Genomic DNA, 18,765 nt, shown 5'->3' with positions numbered 1-18,765 from the left:
AAACAGTCAGCGAGACAGCAGCACCGTAACGAAAAAGTACTATAACGTGTCAGCTCTGGAATGAGGCTGCCTGACATACTTCTGTGCTAGAATGGGCATGTCCACCGTACACCTGCACGAGAATGAGGCAGTGTGGACTGAGATTTAGCACTGGTACTGGCTTCACAGGGAAGAAGCTGCTACAAGTGACACTGTACTGAATGTGCCCCGAAATAAAGTAGCTCTTCGGTGAGTCACCCAATGGATGATGCACTGTTGGGAGAGATGATCATGAATGAGTCTGCACTGGCGCGAGGCTGCACTGGCACTAAAAAGCGTTGAGGAAGACTGCATCAGAATGCTCAAACAACCTGAAATGTTGCACTAGTTTACAATAAAGTTTTGTTTACCTCAAATTACAATAGAAAAAAAACGGACAGAATTCAGTAAATCACCATGGAAAGTTGTTTTAGCCTTTCATTAACTTAGCATCCGATTCCATTCCAAAAAGTGCTTAAAAGAAGAAGAAAAAAATTGCATGCATGTTATTTGCAGGAGTGAGGTGAGCTCCACATTGACAGGGGTCAATAGGAGCATGCGATAAAACAGCAGAAATGAAAAGCAAACATGATTTGATTTGTGCTAAAAAAAAAGAGATATCGAGAAGCACAGGTACTGTAAATCAAAGCTCACAGAAAGTTAAAAAAAAATCAACCGAAAAACGAATTTTTTGGGTAGGTGTGCTGAGCAGTGAAAGGTGACAGATTGCTGCAGGCCATACCAAGCCCAGAAGTGAAAGCTGAGCTCTTAATGCACCGAGGCCAAACCCAGTCCACTTAGAAGATAAAAGGGGCCAGCCTAAGCTCCCTGACCAGAGGGGGTTCACTCGCTCTCCTTCACGCTTCACTCCCTTTCTTGCTTTTTCCTCATTTCTCTGTTTCAGTCAGTTCGCGCTCAAGCTCCACAATGCAATTTAACCAAAGCTTCAGTGCGCGGTCCTTCGGTGGCCAGGGCTCCTCAGGCAGTCGAGTGTCTCGGTCTTCAGGAGGCGGTGGTGGTGCGCGGGGCATGAACAGCAGCATGAGTGTCCACCTAGGAGGCACCCGAAGCATTTCCTTTGGTGGGGGAACCAGAGCAAGCTCGGGGTCTAGCATGGGCGGGGGGAGCTATGGTGGTATGTCAGGAGGTGGTGGATTCGGCGGTGGATTCGGTGGGGGATCCGGTGGTGGAGCAGGCTTTGGCGGCCGTTCTGGTGGTGGAGCAGGGTTTGGTGGTGGAGCAGGATTTGGTGGTGGAGCAGGGTTTGGTGGTGGAGCAGGGTTTGGTGGGGGAGCAGGGTTTGGTGGTGGTGCACCAGCAAGAATCGAACAAGTTCACGTCGACCAAAACCTCTTGGTTCCTTTGGATATTAGCATCGACCCCAGTATTTCAGAACAAAAAGTGCAGGAGCGGGAACAAATCAAGACTCTCAACAACAAATTCGCATCTTTCATCGACAAGGTAAGGCCTGTTCTTTAACATATATTTGTTAAACTATTGCTGTTTTAATAGTTCAACAAACACAGAAGTGTACTCGGTATGGTTTACATTCGTCCTATCCTTTTAATGTAGTCATGTTTCCAGACATTCCATTGTGTTCTGCTTCTATCGTGTCAGGAGGCTGTTTTATCTGCTGCCAGTCCTTGAACCCTTAGCTGTGTTAGCCAGCAAACGTGTCTTGGTTGTTTGTGGTGCTCTGTCTAATTGACACGCCATGTGAGTGTTTTCAATCGTGTGCATTGGGTCGCAGGTTCGGTTCTTGGAGCAACAGAACAAGGTGCTGGAGACCAAGTGGAGCCTCCTGCAGGAGCAGGGAGGAACTGCGAGCGGGTCCCGTAAGAGCAGCATCGAGCCCCTCTTCGAGGCTTATATCGGCAACCTGAGGCGGCAGCTGGAGGGCCTGAACAGTGACAAGGGCCGCCTGGACGGGGAGCTGAGGAACATGCAGGGCATGGTGGAAGACTTCAAGAACAAGTAAGAGTGCCGCGCAATCTGCCCAAACACAGGGCCGCGCACTGAACAGACTCATAATGCCAATTGTAAAGCAACGTTTGTGAATATTAGACAGGTTATTTGTATGGATGAACGACTTGAGCAATGACATTGCCATAATTAATATGTATAGGCGTTTAATGATGAGAATAAAAGTCTTTATCACATGTTCATAATTGTTTGAAAATAATAGCACTGGGTACCAGAAATGCAATATTAAGGAGCTAGAATTCTCGATAACCTATAACCATTATTTCAGCCGTCCAAATATGAACACGATGACAATAGAATTACAGTACAGGGGTTTTCTTTCCACATAAGTCATGCATATCATGTATGTACGCGAGTACAACATGTAGCGGCCCTCTCTTCTTCAATGGTGATGCAGGTGACTGCTAGCACTTTAATGCACCAGGGAGCGGTGAGGGCGGGGGCGCCACTGAGTGCCTCAGGCCTCCTACTTTTATTGGAGAGACAGGTCCATGCACAAGAGAACACGGCAGGATGGAGAGCTGTGAATTCTGTGGGGAAGGAGAAAACAAGACGATGCTCAAGGATGAATGCTCGCATTTGCCTTTGAGTGGTGAGTGAGACGGGGCAAGGTGTGTCCTTGACAGCACAGCTTGCAGGACTGGAGCTGGAGCCGTGGCGAATTAGCTTATTAGGGTTCTTATGAAGTGAGTAGCTCGGCTCCACTCTTGAGATCTGTAAAAAAGGATATTTGGGGGAGCCCAGGTGAAAATTGATGTTTGTGAAAGATCGGTAAGGTATAAACGGTGGAGCAGAGGGCAGTAATGCCTCCCGGGAGAGGCAGATAACGTGGCATATTGGGAGCTGGTCTTTGGGGTGAAATTCAATAGTAAACCATATGGGATGGGGTAGAGGATTGTGGCAAATTATCAGGGAAAGTTGTGTGCCTTCGACAAGGGAAGTGTCTTGGGTGGGGTAGAGGGATGAGTTTTTACGGGGTAGACACCAAGAAAAAACTACCCGGCCTGGGTCTGTAATACAGTACGTTGAAGAGAATGGTCGAAGTAGTTCTTTTTCTCATAAAAATTACAAAACAACAGAAAACAATTCACCACTAGAGATTCAAAACAAATTCAAACACAGAAATGTAATTTCCAAAGGTAACACCAGCATTAAATGCGAATGTCAATCAAAGCATTAATGGGTTGCAATGCATTAGTTACAAAACATTGGTAGTGCATAAAATATTCACAGTGCTCTCAGTGTGAGAAGAAAGGAAGATGGGGCGCTGGTAGTGAATTGGTGAGTGAGGGACAGGGTAAAGGTGTTGTGACAAAGACACAATTACAATTATATACAAGATGACCTTTTCTACCATTCTCTTCAACGTACTCGGTGGGGTAGCGGGCATGTTGCTTTCTGTGAGTAGAACGTGACATGGGCGACCTGGGAAACGGTGCTTCCAGCAGGTGAGGAGGAGAATTGGGATGAGGTATCATCTGAGATGGAATGATGGGCGTGTTGGGTTTAATTGAGAGAAACATTGGCACCTGTAAAGAACGTGCTGTCTAGTGACGGGGTGTGGTGCATTCAGTGAGGGAACTTTGTGATGTGGGGAGTGTCTTAGATTGCTTCCTTCTGAAAGAGATTAGTTAAGATGTGCGTTGGGGTGACTGAAGGGATGTGAGAAAATTATGTGTTGGGTGAGGTTGAAGCATGAACGTTTTCCCTGAGAGAAAAATGCTAGTGGATGGATCTTTAGCCTTCTATAAGAGGATCGTGCTGGGAGGGTGGGGGTGGGGGTCAGACATACAGAATCCTGTGACAGCCAGGGAGTGATTTTGATAAAGTGAAGGGACATGCTGTCTTCTGACATAGAGAAGTGTGCTGAGGCTGGAGAGGCGCTGTGCTTTCAGAGGGAAGTTGTAGTCAGGTGTTCAGTGAAGTTTGGCAGAATCTACAAAAGACCGGAAGCATGGTATGCTGGGAGAAATAGGGGAACACTTACTTTCTATGAATAAGGCATTTGTTGAAGTTAGCAGGTGTGGTGCTTAGCACTAGATATGTGTGTGTTTGTTGGACTGGGAGCTCGTGGTGCCTCCTTCGGTGAGGGAAAAGTGTGTTGGAGATGGTGGAACATTTTGTCTTCTCAGGTGAAGGGTGTGTGAAGCAGCCAATAGATATGATTCCTTTCTGTGAATGAAGGGTGTATGTTTGGGCGTGGTGGCATTGTTTCTTCTTTTCAAGTAGAGAGATGGGTTGGGTAGTGGGATGTCGCATCTACCATGTGGGAAGAGTGCATTGGGTGTTGCAGAGAACCATAAGCACTGTTGAGAAAGAGGGTGTGTTGGGGGAGCTAGGGGATGTGATGTCATCTGTGAGTGATGGAAATGTTGTAAAAATTGGTAATATGTAGTGCCTTCTCGTGTAAGAGATTGGTATGTTGATAAAGTGGACGGACTGTGAGGGATGAATTTGTTGCGTGACTTAGAGGAGTGTAGTTCTTTCTCTGAGAGAACAGTGAATTCTGTGAGGAAGTGGTGTGTTGGGTAGAGTGTCATGGGTTGAAGTCTTCTCAGAGGTTGGGAGGATGGTGTAACAGGTGGAGGGAAGGGCCATGGAACATTCTGTAGGAGAAGGGTGTTTTGGATTACTTGAAGAGACAAAGACCCTTGTAAGAGAACAGTACTGGTATTAGGTGAAGTTGACGGTGAGGTTCTTTGTGTCATAGAAGGATATGTTGATAGTGTGGATAGCGTGGAGGTTTCTGTGTGAGATAGTAATGTTGTACGACATAAAGAGCATAATCCTTTATATGAGAGAAACTTGTTGGGAAGCAGAACATTCTGTGAGGAAGGAGTGTGCTGAATAGAGTGTCATCGTTTGGAGCTTTGTTTTTCTAAAGAGAGGGTGTGCTTATTGGAGGGGAAGAGCATGGACCATTCTGTGAGAGAAGGGTATTTCACGTTTAATGAAGGCACATATCTCCTTTTGCGACAACATTATGAATTGGGTGCAGTAATAGAGCATGACTACAACTACACTCAAGAGAAGGCGTAATTGGGGGTACTGATATAATGATGTATTACTTTTGTGACGGAACAGTGATGAGTGGAGTGGATGAATGCTAATATTTATAGTTAGGTATGATTTCATTTGTGTCAATTTGATAGAAAGGAGATTTGGTAGGAAGGTGTTTTGGTCGAGTACCAGGATGCTATTCCTTCTCTGAAAAAAGGTGTGTTTAAGGTGGCGTGGAGAAAAGGCAGCTGGAATTAATGTATAAAGAGTGTGTTCAGTGGAGTGATGATGTATGATTTCTTTTTGGAGAGTTTGGTGGAAGTATTTTGAGTACGGAGTTTAAGGGTGTGGTGTCCTTAATGAATGAACGGTAAAATAGTGAATTTGACACCGTTGAGGGTGTGGTGCCTTTGTAAAATATGTGGCAATTAAAATAGTGGTAAAGGGATTAAGGGATTTATTTAGACTTTGACAGATGAGATTTTCTGTCACAAACTTGGTAGACATCCTGTCCTTAGCATCATAGGCTGCATACCTGCCAACTTGAAGAAAAATCTCACAGTGTGAGGAGGGGGTGGGTCATTGAAGGGGCGGGGCGTCGTGCCTAGAAATACCTATGAGGCACTTTTGAACCCCACCCCAAGCCCCCTCCTCCCCCTAGAAAAAGCTTGCTGAGGCTGGTGCCGATGTCCTGGGGTGTTTTCACACCCCTTAATGGACGTCGGCAGTTCAAAGCCCCGGAAAATGAGCTGGAAACCACCATTTATAGTGATTTTCAGGTCGTTTCCCTGCCATCGTGTGATATCGGCTCCTCACCAGGAGACTGTGTGATGGGAGTCGATCTTTTGTGTCACACGGTGGCAAAGTGTGATTTGGCATGTATGAGACTGTGGCACTTGTAATTTGACAGATTGGATATTATCCAGGTATGTGATGAAAAATCCCATCCCCCAAACTCTAAATAAGGCTCTAGGCCTTATGACCTCTTTGAGAGGATGGTGGTGTGGCATATTGGCAGAGAAGTAGAGCATGCCATCTCTTGAAATAGAAATTTGCATAATATATTTAGGACTGATGTCCTTTCTACTGAAGGTGTGTGTGTATGAAAGTATATCTAGACAAAAAAACTATTCTCTGCAAGGATTGCAAATAGTGCTTTCTGATCAATTATTGTTTAATGGATATTTGGGTAGAGCGGTGACTTCTGTGTAAAGGATGTAGAAGGGCAATTTGCAGTGCCTTATTTACGTAGTTTGTAGAAGGGCATATTTGTGGAATTAAGTGTTTGATATGAAAGATTGGCACAAGAGATTGGTTGGTACGAGGGTGTATTTACTGGATGTAGTGACTTCTGTGAGATATTGATGAAGGCCATATCAAGTGAAATAGAGAGCCTCTGGTGAAAGAATAATTGAAGTTTACCCTGCGTGTAGTGAAGGTGTTTGCCTGCTTCTGTATATTAATGCCAGAATTGGCACACTGAAAAGATACAAAACCTTCTGTGACTGAATGGCAGTGGCGGCTCCTCCGCAATGGCAGAGGAGAGTTGCCCCACTGTCGGCGCAGAGCCAGCAAACGAAAAATAAAACAATGCTCTAGCATCGTTTTATTTTCAGTTTGCCAGCTGGTGCGTGGAGGGGTGGGGCATGGGCGGCTGGACGAAGAGTGCTTGTGCACTCTGTAAGTGCTCATGTGTGTTTGACTGGCTTTTTCAGGCCCACCAAAATACGCATGCACACTTAGGTTTCTCTATCCCAGCTGGAGAACCTCCCACAGACTCCCTAGTCTGAGCAGGGCATCTTTTCAGCCCGCTCAGACCAATCCCTGTGCTGCTCTGCAGCACAGGGATTGGCTGGGAGTCTGTCCCAGGGGCTGCTGGGACCCAGGAAGAGGCCAGCAGGAGTGACACAACACAGAGGCGGCCGGCGAAGTCAAGTAAGTTTTCACAATTATTATTACCCCCCTGTGTCCCCCCTGCGTTCGCTCTCCCACCTCCACCTTCCTGCAATCTCTCCACCCACCCCGCCACCCTTAGTTAGGCGGCGGCCGCCCCTGCTGCATGGAGGAGACTAAACCAGGGAGAAAGTGCTATTTGGATAGTCTCGCTTTAGTGGAGATACTCTTGTTTTAGCCTTTCTTTGCTTCTTTAGGTCACTTGCTCTGTGTCTGGAATTCCAATAGGATATACTTCGTTTTGATCATTTGAGAGCAGTAGTGCCAGCATCGGGTGATGGTTGACAGGGCTGGAGATCTGTATGCAATAGAGCATTAGGCACTTTGATGAGACATGGATATTAGAGCACAAAGTCCATAGATTGATCGAACACTATGTTCAAAACCATGTCTCAAGAAGTTACATGCTTTCCACGACTCAATATATTTCCACATAGCAATACCTAATAGGAAGTACAGTAGCAAAATCAGTTTTCTAAGCTGGTGCTGCTCTAGGCACGCATGCCATATTGTATTAATAAATCTTCTTGAAGACATAATTATTTCTATTGATATGATTGTACTGCTCCCTTCCTTTGAGCTCTCACCTTCAACCCTTGACACATACCTTGAGTGGTGGCAAATATCCCTTGATAAATTAGAGCCTGAAAGGAATGAAAGACACTGTGAGATATTTTTGGCCAGGGCCATGCTATTGGCAAATTCTAAAACAGTAAGTTTTCTCACAGAAATTTCCTAGAAATGTACAACGTTGGAAAGGGGGTGGGTATTGTGGAGAGGAATCTTACATATATTTCGAGATCAGATGGACATGTAGATGCTTTCAAACAAGCAAAAACTTCAGACATATTGTGTTAGACAGTGAAGTTAACAGTACCCAGTGCTTGAGAAAAGACAGTCTATGTATGCAAGCAATGCATCTTCAAGTCACGTTTGAAAATGTACATTAGTAAATGGGAATAAATGTGGCCTAAACAATGTCACTTCTCCATTAAAACAGATATGAAGAAGAAATCAATAGGCGTACAGCTGCTGAAAATGACTTTGTTGTGCTCAAAAAGGTAAGCCACTTTTTTTATTTAAATGATAGAAAAAATAACTTTACCCTTTTTATTTAATAACACAAACTCCAAAGAGGACCTTTCACTTAACTTACAGCAAGCTAATGTTCACCCCTTCTCTGAAACTAATGGAGCTGCAGCAAGTTAGAGGGGCCTGCTTGAACATTCACATATTTATCCTGCTGCTTTTACTGAATGATAGCACTGTTAGCACAGCTAATTGGGCAATTACATCATAGGAGAAATAGAGATGGCAAGGGTGCTGCTAGTGCGTTTTAAAAAAAAACTATTTTCTAGCTTTTTGCAATGACGAAGACAAGACAACTACCACCTATAGCTCCTGCTGTCAAACAAAAGCTTGATCACGAATAACGTGCCCAGTTCCTCCCCTTCCTGCCACCCTATGCCATAAATCACAAGAAGCACACGGTGACACCTATGGGCATGTTCTGGTAGTACTAGTAATTTGTCGAGCAGACAATCTGCTGAGGATAATTGCCCTTTACCTTTGTTAATGACTGCAGCATTTGGAATATAACCAATAACTATGGTGGTGGGAAGTTTTCTCATATTATGCCATTAACAATATTAATAATTAGAGAACCTTTCAGTAAAATGTTACAATGTTATCTTCAACACTGACTGAAATGTAACTGGATCTTAATGTCTGGGTCAATTTTCAGGACGTGGATGCCGCCTACATGAATAAGGTGGAGCTTGAAGCCAAGGTTGATGCATTAACAGATGAGATCAACTTCCTTCGATCTCTGTATGAAATGGTAATTATAATTTTCATTACCTATGTGGCAGTGTATTTTCCATGCCATGAACCCACTTTTTGCTTTGTTATGCGGCAATGTTCTGAAATCCAAAAATTCCACTCAATGGTGTATTAATTTTATCAGCTCTAAAATTAATGCATTCAACACATTCTACATAGCTGGCATTTGTATTCGAATACTGTCCGAAGTGCAAATGCCCTGAAAAGTATTCTGTTTGACCAGTCGTTCTGTCAGTAACAATCAGGCTCAATGTAAACAGAAAGTACATTTTTTTCCAAGAAGACAGTAATACCCATAGTGCCAAATTTGTCCCTTATTATTTCAGAGTCCAATCGTTCAAATTAATTTTTAAAGAAAAAAATGTAACAGAAAAAGTATGTTCACATTTAATAGTGAGGTGATTTTTTCTTTCATTGAGGTACTTCTAGGTCGGGTAGATAGTCTGCGATACTTTAAAGATCCGTCCCAGTCGCTGACATAGTACTAAGCTATAGAGCACAAATGGTCTTTTACCTCCAAGGGGTCATTATGATTATTCACCCAAAGATGGAGCAATGTCCCTTGCATGCAAAATTGAGTAAGTAGACTTCCTTTCAAATGAGTGGGCCACACTCCTTCCTTAAAATGCTACTGCAACAGTGCTTTGAGACTAAAACAAATCAAGGTCTCTCCCCTTTTGATTAGATGCAAGTGCACGTTCCCATCATTTATTGAAATTTTGGTCTTGCTTGTTCATTTAACCTATTATGGTATTTTTCATTTTTGTTGCGATAACTCCAGCAGGTTTTCTTTATGCAAACAAACTTGTACCATTAAGATGCCTATGTTGGTTATCCATGTTTTCGAGTCTATGTTAAAAAAGACACCACCCAAATCTAGCAAATCCACGATCATAATTGTGCCACTGTTAAATGTGTCCCTGACCACATTCTAAGCTCTTGTTCTGTGTGTTTATGCTTTGTAACTGAAGACTCAACTTCAATACACTGACATCATTTTTCCGATTCAAACATTACCCAAAGGGAAGGATAAGAATGCAAAGAGGAGCAATAACCCATGTATAACTCCGTACTCTGGTGTGATTTATTTTTCAGGAACTCGCTCAGGTGCAAGGAGAAATTGCCGACACCGCAGTCATTCTCTCAATGGACAACAATCGTGCCCTGGATCTGAACAGCATCATTGCTGAAGTCAAGGCTCAGTACGAGGACATTGCAAGAAAGAGTAAAGATGACGCTGAACGAGCTTTCCAACAAAAGGTGAGTATCGCACTATACTCTTACCACAGAAAAGACAGTTGGAACTCAATTACGTTCTTTCCATTCTTGTTTTTATAACGACCTTGACTTGTGCAGAGTGGGCCACCAAACCAAAAGTACAAATAGTATTACGGCACCCTGGACATTCTGGGCTAAAGAGGCCATCATTTACATGGATGATTTTCAGATCCATACTGTCTATGCATGGTCGCAGATGTGACAGACACTAAGGCCCAGATTTACTAAAGCGTTTTGCTGTGGTAAAGTCACCCAAAGTGACACTTTGGTATTTATTTTCCAGCAAGACAGAAATGATGTGCTAGGAAGGTGATTGTTTTTCAGCTCCTAAACTCCTTTGCACTACTTTGAGTCACTTAGCATCAAGGGGACATTATTGGGGTGTGTCTAGAGCGGATCATCACAAATACATGTAGCATTTGATGCAAATTCTAATTTCCTAAGATAGCCAGACTGGTATTTGCTTTAAAAACAAAACCAATACCTCTTTGAAGTAGGAAAAGAAATGATTGTATTACTCGTGGACATCGATTCACCAAAATTATATGGACAGCGGAAAGTACATTGTGCACCCTTTCACCTTAGGGGCATCACAGGAAGTTACATCATATGCCCTTTGATCCTGAATTCCAAGAAGTGATGCCACTAGACTTTGAATCTGATGACATCACAATAATAGACAACGCTGGAGCCTAGTGTATGCCACACATTGAAAATGTATTGGTAAAACACTGAGATGCACAAAAAGGGATTAAAAAAACAATAATTGTCAGGCCCACCAGTACTAATTTGTATGAACCATGCAATGCATAACAACTATGCTATTGGCTTGATTTATTCCATATCATTGTCAATAAGTTTTGATATATGATCACTCATAAGTAGCTATCACACAAGCATTAGTCACAATAATGGAATGTGGCAATTCATATAACAAGAATTGGTAAATGCATTACATTTTGCCTATGTGATTAATATTAATGTTTGTTGTTGTTGTAAGATTTAGCTTGGTGAGCAGTTGTGCAATATAAGTTAGTGAAACTCCATAAAAGTGTTATGACTTGTTTACTGAGAAAGTCAATATATTGTGCAGTAACTGATGGTAATATAATGCAGAGAGATTAGGTAAATGGCAGAGGACAAAGAAAAAAAAATACATCGGCCAAGCACGTTTGATAGGCATGCCATACTCAAGCAAGCTCAGGAACTAAACTTGCAAAGAGCTGTGAAATTCCCTCACCCCATCTCAAGAAGAGAACTGGAAAAAAGAGTAAAGAATGTAAGACATACAATATTCCATAGAGTGAACTGGGTCACCTGTAAGTGTCAGTGCAGGTTCATGTAGTTGGTGGCTGTTTATAACTCAGCAGGTTTGAAAGCTCTGGAGCAGAGTATAAAAGGCAGTGTGAATATCTCACAGTGCCTGTCATTGGGGCAGAACACAACGGTGTTCAGAATACATGCTCATCCAGTCCTTGGCCTCTCTACGTATTGCCTCATTCAACTTCACCTCCTTCCTGCTGCAACGCTAGGTCACGAATGGCAATTGTAATTGTGATTCTGTGCAAAAGTGTGTGAATGAGGAACACAGATCTCAGCATATTTACTGTACTAAAGAAAATGAAAATAAGTTGCTTACAGGTGAGTGGGCCATTGTGTATGTAAGGAAGTGAATAGTTCAATATCAAATACTTATTGTAGTTCTCATCCAATTTATTATGGCATCACACACATAAATCCAATAACCCTTGTTAATGCTTCTGCAGTAAGTATTTTTGCTTATTATTTATTTTTTCTGCCTGTTAGTTTGATGAGATGAAGTTGAATGCTGATGCACAAGGAGGAAACCTCAAGTCCACCAAGAACGAGATCTCGGAACTGAACCGCATGATCCAGAGACTTAAGGCTGAGATTGAAAATGTGAAAAAACAGGTACGTCCATACTCTTGATACCAAATTAGCCACATGAAACCAAATATACTTTGTAAGTGCAAAATGTTAGTTACCTCCCTCATTTGACTTCCATTTATAGTGCGCCAATCTTCAGACTGCCATTGCCGAGGCTGAGGAGAGGGGCGAGCTTGCTTTGAATGATGCAAGAATGAAGCTCAGTGAACTCGAGGCTGCCTTGCAGAAGGCTAAGGAGGACATGGCTCGTCAGCTGCGCGAGTACCAGGAGCTGATGAGTGTCAAACTGGCCCTGGACATTGAGATTGCCACCTACAGAACCCTGCTGGAAGGAGAGGAGGGCAGGTGAGCGTTACTTACTGTGTTTAGGCAAAGAAGCTTTCTAAGAGAATTCTGTCTATGTGGCTGATAGTTAAAGGGATTCATTTCAGCAGTTGCTCTTCAGGGATGAGATATGAGCAAATAATGATAAGTCGAATCATAAAACAAAGCCAGGAATGTTCAAGCAAGGCATTACCCTCATGTGTTTTTCAAGTATATGATATATCATCCATAAAGGCAAAAGTAACTTACCTATCCCATGTGTGATATGTAATGAGATGCAAATCCAAGGTAGTAAGAAGCCTACTTCCCAAGACGTGTTACTCTTTAGATACAAGGATCCAATATTCTCATCCCACCAGTCTGCAGCTCAGGGAGATGACTCCATAATGGGGACTCAAGGCTGTAGGTAGCCTGACACTCATATACATAACACCACAGGGAAGCAAGGAATCAAACCTTGAAGCAATGTGTGCTGTCCACAGATATACATTTAATCCCAATAGCCATAGTTTTGGTGTAACTAGTATTTGCTGCCTAGCTCATGTCTGTATTGAAGCTTCAGGATTTATGACAGTGAGACGCATGGTACATGTTTATTTTGTTTATTCCATGTTCACTTATATTTTTATAAACGCAGTAGGAGTAACTGTGGAATGGAGAATGTAGATCTCATGTTCTGGCTCCTTCTGCATTGATAGTACTTTACTAACATCTCTCTCTCCCTCTGTGTGTGTGTGTGTGTGTATAAATATATATATATTAAAACAGATATATATTTGCTAACCTATAGACTTTGTCACAACATGGAAATTTGAGTAGGCAAAATAGGGCAATGCTGGATTGATGCTTAAATTGGAATGCCCTCTGCCTAAAATGGATGTATCCCTCAACGCATACACTTTTGTTAAAAATTATGTTTATTTGATACAATCTGTGTCTCTGAGCTTCTGATCATTTTGGTTTTGCTCTAAGTCATTATGTAGTACAAGTCCAAGCCATGAACTTAGAGATCAGGCTTCAGATACCATGCATTATCAGCTAAACTCAGAGACTACACTCTTTCAAGAACCTGGATACCCCCAGACATGATAACATAAAAAGACACAAGAACGATTTCATGTAGGGAATCCATCTCCTTGAGTAGCCATACAACTCAGGCATACTACTGCTACTTCTACTACTACTACTGCTACTACTACCACTACTAATAATAATAATAATTAAAAAAACACTCAACACCTCTCTAAGCAGCCAACAGCTCTCAGGCATGCAACAATATAGGGAATCCAGGACATTAAGTGGCCTGGCACGCCCAGGTTTATTAACAGCGAAGCAGGTGCAGTGGGCCCAAGGCGGCGAGGGCACTACTGCAGCATTAAATATGGCTGTCTTTTACAACTCATCTTGGGTTTAACCACATCAATGCTACAGCAATTTCCCCTCAGTGCTGGAACTCAGTTATTCCCATTGTGAGCACACGAGCAGTGTACTGCATGACGAGCTGAGCTCGTCATGAGCATGGAAGGGGAGCTCATTTTCCTAGCTCACATTAGGGCCAAGGGCACCCTTACTACACCACAGCTGACAGCCAGGTTTCGATGTATGTGACCCTTTTTAGTATTATTTAGAATGATCTTACATTGACATTTGAAACCTAAACTCACAGAGTGAACGAATACTACAGCCTTATGCTGCCTGTTCTGACATTTTTATTTATGGTACAAGTTTGACACATTCTACACAAATAATTTGTCTGTCATTCCTCAATCATAATCTTACAAAGCTGTTTTTCTATAAGGTTGCAAAAACTTTGTAATGGTAGTTCTATTATTTCTATTCTAAATGTTGACATGCGTCTTGCAAATTTCAACTTCAGTGGCATTTGTAATGTTTAAAATGATGTGGAGTATGCACCAGTATATGTTTGTATCCACCCTTCTCGCTCAGACTTCATATTACTTCTGTTTCATTACAGAATGGATGGTGCAATTCAAAATCAAGTCACCATGAGTAAGTAACCAACATTTTCTAGTAGTTCGATAATATTTGCTATTGTGAAAGATTGCATCATGTATTACAAAATGATCAATACTCGTGAGAATTTCTTGAACTAGGTAATTACGGGGGTAAAACACAACATTGACCTTTATTAATTCCAATCGGGGACTTGATATGCTTTCTAAGACATATTAGTATAGACAACTAAACGCTCTCTCAAGCCTTTTCTTCGGTCCTTGGGTTGTAGCGTCCCAGGTACTTGTCCATTACTGAGCTGCAGTTTAGGAGCCAGGAATTATTATTTGGGTTTTGATCCTCCAAAAGGTGGTGTGACCGAAACCTCTAAGCGTATTATGTGATCTTCATTCGAAGGCATGAGGGACTGCACCTAGTAAAACCTAATGCTCTGGCTGAACACGTGAAAAATGTGTGCAGTAAAAGACTTGGGGGCATATTTACAAGCCCCTTGCGCCACTTTGGCGCCGCCGTTGCGTTTCTTTTGTGGCGCAGCGGTGGCGCAAAAGATGCGTCAAGGTGCGGGGTATTTACAACGTGACGCATCTGGGAGATGCGTCACGTTGTAAAGCTCTGCGCCAGAAGGAGGCGTTCCTGCGCAGGGGGGGGGCGTTCCGGCGCAGGAACGCCTCCTGAAAGTGGCTGAGTGAAATCTACAAGATTTCACTCAGTCATTTTGGTGCCCATGCTGCGTCAAAACCCTGCGCCTGCTTGAAGCAAGCGTAAGGATTGACACAGCATTGGAATAATAGGGCCCCCGAGCATTGCTGGAGCTGTGTCGTGCTTGCAATGCAACTCCAGCAATGCGACACTTTTACGGCACAGATGCGTCACGCATCTGTGCTGTTTTTGCCCCATGGTGCGCCGCATTGTAAATGCAGCGCAACCATGTTGGCGTAGGCATGGCGCACAATAAGTGGCGCATCCCTGCTGATATGCAGGGATGCGCCACTTATTGTAAATATTCCCCTTGGAATCAGAGAACCACATGCAGGAATCAGTCCAGTAATTCCCAGATCTGCATGTGTTCCCTGTGCCGGGATCAGTAACTGGTGATGGCGGGCGATAGGAGGGGAAAGACAAGCAAGTATTGGTAACACGAGCCAAGTTATCGCCTCCACAAGTTAGAAGTCATCTGGGAATGAGGACTTCAAGGGGAGCTCCACACAACTGGGACAGCTGGGGGTAGCGTGTATATCATGTATTTCCGGAAGGGTTGAAAGCAGATCTGCCTAGGCAGTCAAACTGGTTCAGGTCAATCTTTTGTTTGCTAGCAGAGCTATGCCCTAAATGATTGTATGTAGAAATGAAACAAGGTTGACATTGCTAAGCGACCATTATGGTACAGCCCCAGTCAGCTCGGAGGTCAAGGAATGCTCTGTTCAAATAGTCACCTTTAAGTTCTGGGTTTGGTGTGTCCTTGTAGAGAAAACTAGTCAGGCTTGAAAATGTGTCCACGTATCTCCCTGGGGAAGGTAAGAGCTGGGGTCTGAGGTGATTTGAGTAACTTGTTCAAATAAAAGATTCAACTTTTGCATTATCTGGTTGCAGCAAATCACGTGGCAGTAAAAGGATCCAGGGCAGAACGCTCATGATCTGGTTTTCTTTTCCCTTTCACAGCTATGATCAGTGGAGGCTCTGGGGGCGGCGGCGGACAAGGACAAGGCTTTGGAGGTGGAAGTGGTTACGGAGGCGGACAGAGCTTTGGAGCAGGTGGTGGTTACGGTGGTGCTGCTGGAGGTGGAAGCGGTTTCGGCGGCGGACAGAGCTTTGGAGCAGGTGGTAGTTTCGGAGGTGCTTCCGGAGGAGGAAGCAGTTTCGGGGCAAGCGATGGAAGGAAAGGGGCAATTATTCAAACAACCTCTCATCGAGTTTCAAGCGTCCGTCGGTAAAGCCCAATACTTCTGAAGGAAAGAGTTTCCCAATATGCTGGAAGAAGAATTGCTTATCCAATGGTACACATGCAAGAGTCTTAGTGTCTCAGGCAAAGTCTAGAATGCATAATTAGAAATCTCACTCCATTATACATTTGCTTGTAAGATATGTGTTTCAAGAAATCTGTACAGTGGTTGTGATTTTTTTTCCTGAAATGCTAGAGCAGTATTTCTCCCACGTTGTACATAAGCATCCTAAAAAAGTCTAACCACTACTCCCAAGTCTTCTAAGATAGACACTGCCTAGCTGTAACATGAGATGCACACTTCACCTTTTGTAATATCAAACCACCAGAAAATTATATTGGGACTACGTCCAGTACTCACTTTCTGCACTTTCTGTCTCTTACTTTCTGCTGTAGCTCTTACAGCTCCTAGAGTTTGGGCCTTTTGGCGTCTCACACTCTTCTCTCGGGTCCACTGTGCTTGATGCCATATTGGCAATGACCGTCCCTATGTTATAACCGGATGTGGGAAGTACATGGTGCTTTCAGTGAAGTCAAATAACCTAATTTCACCTGGGGTTAGTGAAAGTACACATCAAACTTAAAGCGGGTCATTTCCAAAGAATCTCCCCACATTATGTGTTCCGCACCAGCACGGTATGCCTATGCAGCTGAGGCAAATACATTTGTTGTCAATGCAGTTCTTATTCTTTAATAGTGAACGCACTGCCATGAATGAAGATGTGCCTAGAGTGAAAATGCATCATTTCGTGATTGGTTTTTATCTGAAGGTAATAAATAAAGGTTCACAAACGAGTGTCTGACTGTTTCCTGTTGCAATATGTTAATCCTTTCGTGTGTTTAACCTATACTTATAAATTGGTTAATGGGTACCTCGTGTCCTCTTTTGTTCGACATGTTTACAGTATGTGTTTGGCTTGGTGAATTGATCCTGGTAACCAGACAACCAGCGAACTAGTTCTCAACCCTCTTTGTCAAGGTCTGGGTTGTAGTGTACCGTCAACATGAATTAGTTTTGGTAGATTGACAGTCGTCAGATTATCAGTAGCAACAAAAATGCCTTTGCCATCACATTAATAGCATACAAACAATTCCGCAACAGTCAAAACTGACTTTTGTCTGACAGGCGATAGTTTTTCACCTCGTTCAGGTTTGAATACAGCAAACACAAGGGTGTCAGTCACTTATTGGGCTGAGCTCCAAATGCCCCACCGCTGCGCTTTCTCACAGATGATGGCGATTCAATGAGGGTGAAAAAGAAGTGACACTAAAAGTATTGGTGACAACATCCTATGATTCCATGTAGAAATCCTCTTTTCGATGCAAGGCAGTCGGAATGCCGCAGTGCAAAAAGACAACTCATCCCTCGTGCAGCAAGGCCAAATCCTCACTTTTCAGGGCCCTTTCTCAGTGATTGACGAGGGATGGTGAATGTGGTCACATGAACCAGATACTTCGGCTGGGCCCGGGTCTGAAATTACATTTAGTTTTCTTTTACTTTACGAATATAATAAGTAATGATTAGGAGAATAGACTAGCAGCACATGCTAATTCCAAATTCACTGCTGCACCATTTTTAATGTATCAAACAGAAAGGTATGGTTTTAGGGCCGTCATTAGCGCTGATGGCACCCAGTGCAACAATCTTTTTTAGCACCCCACCATGAACTCCTCTTTAGATTCCATGGCTACCACAGGGCAAAAGTGCCTTCCCTCTTCTCTCCATAGCCCCTCACTCACTCGCATACATTTAATTTGTTTTAAAGTGCTGGTAAAATTTGGCTTTACTAATCCACTCAGCTATTCACCTTAAACACAGATCTGTTCTATGTAGCAGGTATATTAACTCTCTGGTCTACTTTATGGCAAGTCGAAACAAAACACCCATCTCTCTCTCTAGAAGGAAAATTAGTCACAACAGTTATCTTAGCATTTTTTTTGCTGCCTGAAATCTGGATCCCCAAGAACTCTGCATTAGTTGCTAATAAATTATAAGCTATTGCTAACCACAGAGCCCCCCACCTAAGGCCAGCATCCCCTCCATGCCAGCACCCAGTGCAGTCGCACCTGTCGCACTGCCCTAAAGCCAGCCCTGTATGGTTTAAAATAGCAGGTAAATTAACAATCAATGTTTACAACAGCAATGGAGTAACCCTGGCTGCCATTATGGATCGAATCCTCTTTGAACCTACTTTTACCACAAACCCTCATCAATGGTAAATTGTAGTTTATGTCTTAGAAATATTTGTTTATATTTAATACTCTACTTAACTTTTTACATGACAGTGCTGGTGTTATGTTTGCTGCCTGGGTTCATAAGGAATTAGAATGTGGATATGGCCAATTTGTGCGTCCGGTGACTTTTACATGTATATTCCTATGTTTTTCAGTAGACATAACCGCCTTGGGTTAATGGATTTTTAACCACATTTGATTAATTCGAGGTTTGTCAAAAGGGAGACTGCTTCTCAAGGACTAGTCCGGGTTGTACCTAGGTAATGAATGAGTCATGATAAATAGACAACTAGATAACAATTTCCTAAATA

At 43.0% G+C, this 18,765-nt stretch overlaps 1 protein-coding gene across 1 annotated transcript; it reads left to right on the top strand.

Annotated features, from left to right (window-relative positions):
* The first annotated feature begins 892 nt into the window (after positions 1–892).
* LOC144833226 (keratin, type II cytoskeletal cochleal-like) lies at positions 893–17,019 on the top strand. The gene is made up of 9 exons (XM_078689151.1): positions 893–1,479; positions 1,769–1,992; positions 7,955–8,015; positions 8,699–8,794; positions 9,892–10,056; positions 11,881–12,006; positions 12,107–12,327; positions 14,282–14,316; positions 15,940–17,019. Exons 1-9 carry the CDS (start codon positions 946–948, stop codon positions 16,209–16,211), a joined length of 1,734 nt encoding a protein of 577 aa, XP_078545277.1. The 5' UTR covers positions 893–945; the 3' UTR covers positions 16,212–17,019.
* Positions 17,020–18,765: the final 1,746 nt, after the last annotated feature.

Source organism: Lissotriton helveticus, chromosome 1_1, assembly GCF_964261635.1.
Source record: "Lissotriton helveticus chromosome 1_1, aLisHel1.1, whole genome shotgun sequence".
NCBI classification, from domain to species: Eukaryota; Metazoa; Chordata; class Amphibia; order Caudata; family Salamandridae; genus Lissotriton; species Lissotriton helveticus.
This window is presented reverse-complemented; position numbering and strand designations above follow the sequence as displayed.

Coding starts and splice junctions, on each gene's coding strand:
- LOC144833226 (XM_078689151.1), top strand. CDS start 946: ATGCAATTTAACCAAAGCTTCAGTGCGCGGTCCTTCGGTGGCCAGGGC. Junction 8,016..8,698: donor ACTTTGTTGTGCTCAAAAAG/GTAAGCCACTTT, acceptor GTCAATTTTCAG/GACGTGGATGCCGCCTACAT. Junction 14,317..15,939: donor TCAAAATCAAGTCACCATGA/GTAAGTAACCAA, acceptor TCCCTTTCACAG/CTATGATCAGTGGAGGCTCT.